The 9,581-nt window shown below is 56.0% G+C and overlaps 2 protein-coding genes across 2 annotated transcripts; one reads left to right on the top strand and one right to left on the bottom strand.

Moving 5' to 3' along the window:
* The first annotated feature begins 942 nt into the window (after window positions 1–942).
* B3GAT3 (beta-1,3-glucuronyltransferase 3) lies at window positions 943–6,699 on the top strand. Its single transcript, XM_049779742.1, has 5 exons — window positions 943–1,094; window positions 2,128–2,302; window positions 5,109–5,469; window positions 5,604–5,894; window positions 6,209–6,699. The coding sequence occupies exons 1-5, from the start codon at window positions 1,013–1,015 to the stop codon at window positions 6,305–6,307; spliced, it is 1,008 nt and encodes a 335-aa protein (XP_049635699.1). The 5' UTR covers window positions 943–1,012; the 3' UTR covers window positions 6,308–6,699.
* A 433-nt stretch (window positions 6,700–7,132) lies between these two features.
* ROM1 (retinal outer segment membrane protein 1) lies at window positions 7,133–9,168 on the bottom strand. Its single transcript, XM_049779728.1, has 3 exons — window positions 8,394–9,168; window positions 7,638–7,884; window positions 7,133–7,527 (listed from the first exon to the last, which is right to left on the bottom strand). The coding sequence occupies exons 1-3, from the start codon at window positions 8,981–8,983 to the stop codon at window positions 7,315–7,317; spliced, it is 1,050 nt and encodes a 349-aa protein (XP_049635685.1). The 5' UTR covers window positions 8,984–9,168; the 3' UTR covers window positions 7,133–7,314.
* Between the last annotated feature and the right edge of the window lie 413 nt (window positions 9,169–9,581).

Below are 9,581 nucleotides of genomic sequence, written 5' to 3'. Positions count from 1 at the left end.
CTTGGGCGATAATCCTCTTAGCGCCCTTGCCCCCACTGTCATATATGGGCCAGTCAGTACATCCTGGAGTGAGCAATCACACGATTTCAATTTGATAATTTTTCTCAACTAGTTTCCTAGCTATAAAGTGGAAATAATATGTATCATAAAAGGATTCTATGAGGGGCTGGAGAGATATAGCATGGAGGTAGGTGTTTGCCTTGCATGCAGAAGGACGGTGGTTCAAGTCCCGGCATCCCATATGATCCTCCGAGCCTGCCAGGAGTGATTTCTGAGTGTAGAGCCAGGAGGAACCCCTGAGTGCAGCTGGGTATGATCCAGAAAACAACAAAAAACGGATTATATGAAGACTAAACAGACTTCAAGCCTGATACATAGTAGACCCAAGGTTTGATTCATCAAAAAGTATGTGTCTGGATCGAATTAATGTAAAAAAATTAATAGGCAGGTCTAAAGCAATAGACCGAGTAGGGCGTTTGCTATGCATGTGTTCTATTGAACACCTGTCTTTGCATGTGTCTATGGGGGTTCAATTCCCCATATCCCATAGGGTTCCCCCCAAGCCAGCCAGGAGTCATTCCTGAGCTCAGAGCCGGGACTAATAAAGAACCCCTGAGCCTCACAGGCTATGGCTCCCCAAAACAAAGAAAAAACAAAAACAAAACACAATAGGCTTGCAGGCAGGCAGGTCTTAGGCGCTTAAAATCCACCAAGGCCGCAGCCCTCTCCACGTGCTCCTTCCGGGGCTCCAGCCTGCGAGCCGCGCGCCGGATGTGACGTCAACACGCACGCGCGTCCGGCCGCGGAGCCGGAAGTGGGCCTTAGGCGGCCGCGGCCTCCCGCGCTAGTTGGCGCGCGGGGCTCCCGGGAGGGGAGGGGAGGGGAGAGCAGGGGCGGGGCCGTCGCGGGGCGGGGCGAGGCGGGGCGGAGCGGGCCGAGACCCCCGAGTCCCCGGCGGACCCCGCACGCATGCCTGCCCGGGCGGGCGGGGCGGGGCCCGCGCGGCGCGGCCATGAAGCTCAAGCTGAAGAACGTGTTTCTCGTCTACTTCCTGGTGTCCATCGCCGGCCTCCTCTACGCGCTGGTGCAGCTCGGTGAGCGCCCGGGGCGGGCAGGGTGCATGGCTGCAGCCCCGCCGGGGTCGTGCCCCGTTGGCTCAGCCCAGATGTCACCGCCTCCAGCCGCCTTCCAGGACCCCCCTTAGCTGGCCACTGCTCTTTCTTCTCTAGGGTTGCATTGCATTGCATTTTATTATTTTATTGATTTTACCTCTGGCCTATTGGTTTTCTTTCCTTCATGACCCCTGAGCACCATTTGTCATCATGTTCTTTAAAGACTATACTTTCAGGGATCATTTCTATAGTATGTGATGCTGTTCTTTATTCTTCCCTTACTTCTTGGCCCGGGTCCCCCCTGGGAATGGAATGGGACCCCTCCAGGCAGGAATCACATAGGTGTATATACACACAATATATTTTATATATAATAATATAAGTATTTATATATATATATAAACATATACAAAATACATATTAAAAAGTGGGGATAATAGATATTCTAAAAGGATTATACGAAAACTCACCAGACTTCAGGGCCTGATACATAGCAGACCCAAGGTTTTTATTCCACACACCACCCCACTGTCCACCCTTAGAATCTCAAGCAATAACCCCAGGCTCCAGGAGGAACATTCAATAAACATTGATCTGCTCTTGTTGGAAGAGTGTTGGGAGTGGGGTCTTGGGGTGACCTTAACAGTGGAAAAACCTTGCTCCGTTTGCATGCACCGAGCTGGGTCACCTAGATGTTTGAGAAACTGCCCTGCTTTAGGAGATGGACTTGTTCTTTCTTGCTCCAGATGGTAAGATTAGGACGGGGGGGGGGGGGGCAGGAAGGATGGAGGCTGATCGTCAGCTCAGTTCCTCAATGAGAATTGCATTCCATTGGGATGGATGTATTCAGGATGGCAGGGGAGCTGGCGAGGAAAGGAAGTTGCCAAGTAAAGGCCCTTAAGAGCTTGTAAGGTTACTGCATGGGCTGGGGGTGATGGGGAAGGTGATTTACCCTTTGGGATGCCGAGCAGGCTTTGGTTCTCTGTCCTCATCACTGCTTTCTTCCTGGGACCAGGCCAGCCATGTGACTGCCTCACTCCTCTGCGGGCTGCTGCTGAGCAGCTTCGGCAAAAGGATGTGAAGATCTCCCAGCTGGAAACCGACCTCCGACGCCCCGCTCCAGTCCCGGCCCAGCCCCCTGAGCCTGAGGCCCTGCCTACTATTTATGTCATTACTCCCACCTACTCCAGGTAAGGGCGCCCCAGCATCCTTGGGGGAGGAGGAGGGATTTGGGGAAGGTTTTGCCCCCAGAGCATGCCAAAAGCGCAGGATAAACCAGTCACATCTTTGCTCAGAGCTCCAGTGGGAAATTGTTTTCTATGAAAATAGTTCGGGGTGTACTATAAAATTGTTAAAAAAAAAAAAAAAAGTTAAGGTATTAATACAAATTCAGGGACCTGAGTGATAGTACAGCGGGTAGTGCACTTGCTTTGCACACAGCTGACCCCGATTCCATCCTTGGCATCCCATATGGTTCCTTGAGAGAGAATTGCCAGGAGTGATTTCTGGATGCAGAGCCAGGAGCCTCTGAGCATCACAGGGGATGGCCCAAAAACCAAATAAATAAATAAAATAAAATTTCAACTTTTTCTTCGTGTTCACTCTGTCCTTAAAAAGCCATTGCTCAGTGGGCCCGGAGAGATAGCACAGCGGCGTTTGCCTTGCAAGCAGCCGATCCAGGACCAAAGGTGGTTGGTTCGAATCCTGGTGTCCCATATGGTCCCCCGTGCCTGCCAGGAGCTATTTCTGAGCAGACAGCCAGGGGTAACCCCTGAGCAACGCCGAGTGTGGCCCAAAAACCAAAAAAAAAGCCGTTGCTCAGAATGTTTGTGAATCCTGGATGAAGGGCTTGGGCCCCTCATGGCAGGGTCTAGAAATTGTACAGTTATCGTATTTTCCGGCATATAAGATGACTGGGTGTATAAGACGACTCCCTAATTTTGCAGTTAAAACATAGGTTTAAGCCTACATTCGCTGTATCAGACAGAACGTTCCTGTGCTGCAACTGTATGTACCACAGTCAGCCAATCACAACAAGCACAGGTTCAAAGGTTCTACTGTCATAGACTTCCTCTCTGACTTTAGCCAATCTGAGCAGGCTTTTTACAGTGTAGATTCGGGTCCAGAACATTGTCTAATTGGCATGCATCAAAAGCCTGCTTGGATTGGCTGAGTTAGAGAGGCGGTCCGAGCAGCCTTGCAGTGATTGGTGCAGGATCGAGTTGGAAAATTCGTTTCGTGGCAATATTCAGACAATTTTCGTTTAGTGGCATATTGAAACATTTTTCGGGATATACTCTGCGTATAAAACCACCCCCGATTTTCCGTTGACTTTTTTTTGTTTCAAAAGTCGTCTTATATGCTGGAAAATATGGTAATTTGCTACTAGCCACTGGTCTCTGTTCAGGAGGGACCCCTGGCGGTGCTTGGGGAACCATATGTGTACAGGGGATTCAAATTGGGCTTGGTAGATGCAAGGCACCTTATCCTTGTACTATTTCTACAGTCTATACTTCCTTTTTATGTTCTTGTATTTGAGACAGTTTGGAGTGCTCTGTGTGTTTCTCTCTCCAGGGCTCTCTTGGGTTCAGGCTGTAGCAGGGATACAGTCCAGGCTCCTGTATGATTCAACCCTTCAATCTCTCTCTCTCTCTCTCTCTCTCTCTCTCTCTCTCTCTCTCTCTCTCTCTCTCCTCTCTCTCTCTCTCTCTCTCTCTCTCTCTCTCTCTCTCTCTCTCTCTCTCTCTCTCTCGCCTGTATATGTTTTACTTTTAAGTCACACTTCTTACTGATAACCAACTAATTGAGGAGATTGATTTTGGGTCTGCAGGCAAAAGGACCTGGTGGTTGCCCCAGCAAGCCAAGAAGTGGCACAGTGGGTAGGGCGCTTGCCTTGCACATGGCTGACTCAAGCTTGATCCCCCAGGCATCCCATATGGTCCCCTGAGCCTACCAGGAGTGATTCCTGAGCTCAGAGCCAGGAGCAACCTGACCCAAACACCACCATCACCACCACCACCACCCCCAAATAAAAAGATATGGGAGGCCTAGCTGGCTGAAAAAGAAGGAAGAGTTCGAACCACATTTTCCTAGTTTACTTCCTGGTCAAAAATCTCAGAGTCTTCCTGGGTGGAGAGAATACATGCTTTGCATACAAAAGGTCTGGGATCCATCCCTACATAGGCACCTCTGGTTGTAGCCCCCACAGCAGAGAGCCAGGAATACCCCCGAGCACTGGTGCTGTGGTCCATAAGCAAAACAAAACAAAAAAAGCCAAAGCCTTCCTCTCCTGTAAGAATGAACCAAAGGGCTCCTTTAAATCCCTCTCTGAGGTAGGGCCGGAACTATTCTACAGTGAGGAGAGTGTTTACTTTGTATGTCCTGAGCACGGTTTGATCCCTGGCACTCCCATATGGCCTCCCAAATCTGCCAGGAGTAATCCCTGAGTACAGAGCCAGAATAACCCTTGAGCACCATCAGATGTGGCACCCCCATCCTCACCAAAAAAAATCCTCTGGAGCCCAGAGGGATAGCACAGAGGTTAAGGCTCTTGCCTTGCTCTCAGCTGACCTGGGCTCAGTCCCTGACATCACATGTGGTCCCCGGACCCTGCACAAGGAAGCTGGACCTACTGGAATTTTTACTCAGTTATGAGCTTCTTGAATCCTGAAACAATCTTGGTCTCTAATAGGACCATTTTCCCATTGTACAGCCAAGGAAACTGAATCTTGGTAAGCTTAAACCCTTTCCCACCATCACATCCCCCTGTCTCCTGGAATGAGTGACAGAACTGCTATTCTGACTCAATTCTGGCTGATCCTAGAGCCTTGTTACTGAGGTGGGGAGCCCCATAGACTGACAGGGCTGGGCAGGTGAGTCAGCCAGGGCAAGCAGAGGGAGTTTGGGTGTTGGCCGGAAAAGGTCATGGAAGGTGCTAGAAACCTAGCAGTCACCTTGCCCCTCCAGCTGCCTCTCCTCCCCACCTCCCCTCCCCAGGCTGGTACAGAAGGCTGAGCTGGTACGCCTGTCCCAAACCCTGAGCCTGGTGCCCCGACTACATTGGCTGTTGGTGGAAGACGCTGAGGGCCCCTCGGCCCTGGTCTCAGGCCTGCTGGCTGCCTCTGGTCTCCTCTTCACACACCTGGTAGTCCTCACCCCCAAAACCCAGCGACTCCGGGAGGGCGAGCCAGGCTGGCTGCGGCCCCGAGGGGTGGAACAGCGGAACAGGGCCCTGGACTGGCTCCGGAGAGGAGGGGGTGCTGTAGGTGGAGAGAAGGTTCCTCCTGCCCCCGGGACCCGAGGTGTGGTGTACTTTGCAGATGATGACAACACCTACAGCCGGGAACTCTTCGAGGAGGTGAGGTCTGAGTTGGGACCATGGGACGGATGCAGTTACCCCCTTGCTGAGTCTAGGGGACACGGGGTGGGACACAACGCAGCTCTCTCAGAACCCCTGGACCGATTCTCTTTCCTCTTCTCCCCATCTGCCAGATGCGCTGGACCCGTGGTGTGTCGGCGTGGCCCGTGGGGCTGGTAGGTGGCCTGCGGTTTGAGGGCCCCCGGGTCCAGGACGGCCGGGTGGTGGGTTTCCACACGGCCTGGGAGCCCACCCGGCCCTTCCCCGTGGACATGGCAGGCTTTGCTGTCGCTCTGCCATTGCTTTTGGCCAAGCCCAATGCCCAGTTCGATGCCACCGCTCCCCGGGGCCACTTGGAGAGCAGCCTCCTGAGCCACCTGGTGGACCCCAAAGACCTGGAGCCTCGAGCTGCCAACTGCACTCGGGTAAGGGCATGGGGGCCAAGGGCATAGAAAGCTTGAGGCCAAAGTGGAGGGAAACCCTGCAGGGGTGGGATTTTGGACCAGGTGGTTTGGGTCCAGCCTTGCTGACTCGACTCTGAGGGAGGCCCAGAAGGAAAGTGGTGCTGGGGTGGGGGACAGCGGGGAGAGGGTCAGGTCCCACCCCGCCATGAGACACAGAATCCTCTCCTTTCTGGCTTTGATGCCAGAGCTTCGTATTTGGGAGTAGTGTTAGGGTTCGGGGCCTGGTTGGGGCGGGTCAGGCTCTCCCTGAACCCCACCTCCACCCCCCTGGACAGGTTCTGGTGTGGCATACGCGCACGGAGAAGCCCAAGATGAAGCAAGAAGAGCAGCTGCAGAGGCAGGGCCGAGGCTCAGATCCGGCTGTCGAGGTGTGACCATGGCGCCACCCACTGACTGCCACCACCACCTCCTCTGGCACAGGCCATGTGGGCCCCAGCCCCTGGCTGGCTGCTCTGGAATACTGTGCCCAACTGACCCCTTAGTGCCAGGGAGCTCCCCGCCTCGCTCGCCCCTCCCTCTGTACCCTCCAGGGCCATGTGGTCGTGCCACAGGCCGGGGACAAGAGGCCCCATTGAGTATTGAGTCCTGTCTGCCCACTTGGGGCGGGCAGAAGGAAGGATGGATGGACAGACTCAGGGCGGGCAGCTGGGTCACTGGGTAACTTATTGGGGCTGGGCATGCACTGGGGGGCTGGAGGAATTGGGCTGGACCCTCCCCACCTGAGCATGCTGCCCCCCACTCCGAATAAATAAGTCTCCACCCCAGAGCTCTCTTGGTTCTGCTGTACCTGCTTCTCCTGGGAACCAGAGCCTTGGGGGGTCCTGCCTGGCTCCTCCAGCCGATGGACAGGGGCGACCCCACGCCGCAGAGGGAGAAATGAGTGTCCTCAGTATGCAGCTTTATTAAGTCCATGCCCGGCAGCAGCTTCTAGGCCTTTCCAACCAGATTGTGCCCCCACATGTCTATCATGCCCTGTCTAGCTCACTTAACTCTCATTAAACCCTGACTCTCAGGGACAACACTCTCCTCCCCATCTGAGTCTGGGTAAGAAGTTGAGAGGCAAAACCTGAGTTATCTCTGGACAAGTACTTTCATGTGAGAGGCCTGGGCTGGGTCCCTGGTACCACAGGACCCCCTCTGCTGCCGGGTTGGGCCCCAAAACTGAAAGCAAAGTTGTGAAGGTTCAGTACACTAGTTGACCCTGTTTTTCCTCCTTCATTTCCCAGAACCTTCCCCTCAGTTTGGTCTAGGACCACACCCTGTAGTGCTCAGGGCTGACTCCTGGCAGGTTTTGGGGAGCTATATGGGGTGCTGGGGATCAAACTCACGTCAGCCTCAATGAGCTAAGTGTCTCACTCTTTGAACTACAACTCCTGCCTCACTATTCAGGCAAACCTTCCTCAGGAGCTTCCTCCTCAGCTGGGATCTCCTCAGGGGCGGGCCTGTTGGCTCCCCCTGCCCTCGCCCACAAGGCCTTTAGTGTGTCCCTCAGTGCTCCCGAAAAGAGGTAGCCCTGGGTCTCCCCTTCTTCGATGACGCCTCCAAGCGCCTCCAGTGCTGTCTGCAGGTATCTCAGGCCCATGAGCACCAAAGCCTGCAGGGAAAGCGAGTGGAAGGTAGTCTGAGAGGCCTGCCCTGGGTTCAGAGGCCTTTGGGGGGCGGGGATCCTGATAGAGGGAGACCTTAGTTGTTTGGTTGACTCACCTGCAGCAAGCAGGTGGCTGCCAGCACGCTGCCCAGTGTGCTCACGAACCACTGCAGGTGCCCCAGAAGCACCCCATGGCACCCTTGGGCCCAGAGGTTCAGGTTGGGCTGTCGAGGATTGAAGAGCAGGTAGGCCTGGGGGTCTGAGAGCCGGCTCTGCAGGCAAGGTCGTGGGGAGTAGGGGTTGCAGCAGGAGAAAGGGACCCCGTCAGTGAGGTACAGACCATCCACGTTACTCTGGATCCGGCTGCAAAGGGAGGAGCAGGACGTTAGGAGGTCTGGAATCCCGGGCCTCGGTGAGGGGGACAGAGACAGTCAGGGGAGGCCACACAAGACCTTAGCTGACAGGCGCACGGTTCATTCACTGTTACCACTGTGCTGTGACTCCTGTTACTTCCACTTTCCAAGAGAGGGAACAAGAGCCTGTCCAGAGACTGGTGACCACCTGAGTGATCACCAATAAAGGACAGAGCTGGTCTAGGGTGATAGAATAATGGGTCCCACAATTGCCTTACATGCAGATGACCCGAGTTTGATCCCTAGCATCCCATAAGGTCCCTCCCGAGCCCTGCCAGGTGTGATCTCTGAGCGCAGATCCAGGAGTAAGCCCTGAACATCACCAGGTGTATCCCTAAAGACAAATAAATTAATAATAATAATAATAAAAGAAAAAATCTCCACGCCTCTAGGATGCCTGTCGTGGGAGTAATGGGGGTTTGGGAGGAAAGCAGAGGGGAAAAGAAATAGGTCACTCACTCGACCACATCCTGGTCATTGGGGTCCAGATAGCGGCTGCTGACCCACTGCACCCCAAACCAGTCCTTGTACCCATGGCGCCCGCAGCAGTGATGCCGCAGCTGTAACTCATCCACCAGCCGCTTGGCCTGGCAGTGCCCAGGCACCTCCGTGTCCTTGTAGTGTTCCAAAGCGGCGCCCAGACCCTGCTCTAGCCCCTGGTCCAGACTCCCAGGCAAAGCCAGGACGAGCACCAAGCCCACCAACAGGAGACCCCCACCGAGGACGGTGCCAATTGCCAGCAGCGGGCCCAGGAGCCCTCTCCAGGGAGGGTATCGAGCAGGGTCCAGACTAGCCCGACTGGCTCCTGCTCCCACCAGCCCCGTGCCCAGAGCCACTGCGCCTGCTGCCAGGGCCACCTGGGGCAGAGCCGGGAAGGGGCAGGTGGGAGCCAGGAAGGGGCCAAGCTGCCAGACCTGGCCCAGGAGGTGCCCGCTACAGAGGACGGTGAGGCCTGCGGCCAGCGCCAGCAACCAGGACAGGAGCCAGAGCCCTTGTGCCAGATGGATGCGGCGCTGCACGGGCAGCACCAGGGCTAGCACCGGCGCCATCGCCCATCTCTGCCCCCAACGGGCAGCAGGGCAGCAAGGGCCCGACCTGGGGCGCTGAGTCAGCCTAGCCGGGCTTGCTCTGGGCTAATGCCACGGTGACCCCAATACCCCTAGGGAAGGGGGTGCATCCTCCCAGCCACCCCCAGGCTTCAATGAATTCACCCCGGGGCGGGCTGCCAGCTCCAGTGCAGGGCAAGGCCTTGGCCTTGCCCCTTGGGGGGGGAAGCACCGCCCAGGGCGGGCCCAGGGGGGTGACCCCGCCTCGGTTCCTTTCGCCTAAGCTGGGCGGGCACTGGGCGCTGCTCCCGGGGGTGGGGTGGGGTGTCCGGGGTTGGGGAGCCCGGGTCCCTCGGTCCCTGCGGGGGCCCGGAGCTGGATTGCTTGCGAAGGGTCGGGAGTGCGCCGAGGGGGTGCGGGTCATCTGGGGCAGCCCTAAGCGGGCCCGGGCAAGCTTTGGGGCCCGGACAGGGAGGGGTTACCAGGCGGCCCGGCCCCCCAACACCCTAGCGGACCGCCCCCCCTCCCGCGCTTCCTGGCGGCTCCGCGTCCGGCGCCTGTTTGTGCAGCGGCGCTTGGGGGCCCCGGACGCCCCGACACC

The sequence above is a fragment of the Suncus etruscus genome, chromosome 9 (assembly GCF_024139225.1).
Source record: "Suncus etruscus isolate mSunEtr1 chromosome 9, mSunEtr1.pri.cur, whole genome shotgun sequence".
In the NCBI taxonomy this organism is placed as follows: Eukaryota; Metazoa; Chordata; class Mammalia; order Eulipotyphla; family Soricidae; genus Suncus; species Suncus etruscus.
This window is presented reverse-complemented; position numbering and strand designations above follow the sequence as displayed.

Bases quoted from the DNA above. Each gene is read 5' to 3' on its own strand.
- B3GAT3 (XM_049779742.1), top strand. From the start codon at position 1,013: ATGAAGCTCAAGCTGAAGAACGTGTTTCTCGTCTACTTCCTGGTGTCC. The intron at 1,095-2,127 runs GTGAGCGCCCGG...TCCTGGGACCAG, and splicing joins CTACGCGCTGGTGCAGCTCG to GCCAGCCATGTGACTGCCTC. The intron at 2,303-5,108 runs GTAAGGGCGCCC...TCCCCTCCCCAG, and splicing joins ATTACTCCCACCTACTCCAG to GCTGGTACAGAAGGCTGAGC.
- ROM1 (XM_049779728.1), bottom strand. From the start codon at position 8,983: ATGGCGCCGGTGCTAGCCCTGGTGCTGCCCGTGCAGCGCCGCATCCAT. The intron at 7,885-8,393 runs GTGAGTGACCTA...CTCCCTTTGCAG, and splicing joins AATGACCAGGATGTGGTCGA to CCGGATCCAGAGTAACGTGG. The intron at 7,528-7,637 runs GTGAGTCAACCA...CTTTCCCTGCAG, and splicing joins CAGCCACCTGCTTGCTGCAG to GCTTTGGTGCTCATGGGCCT.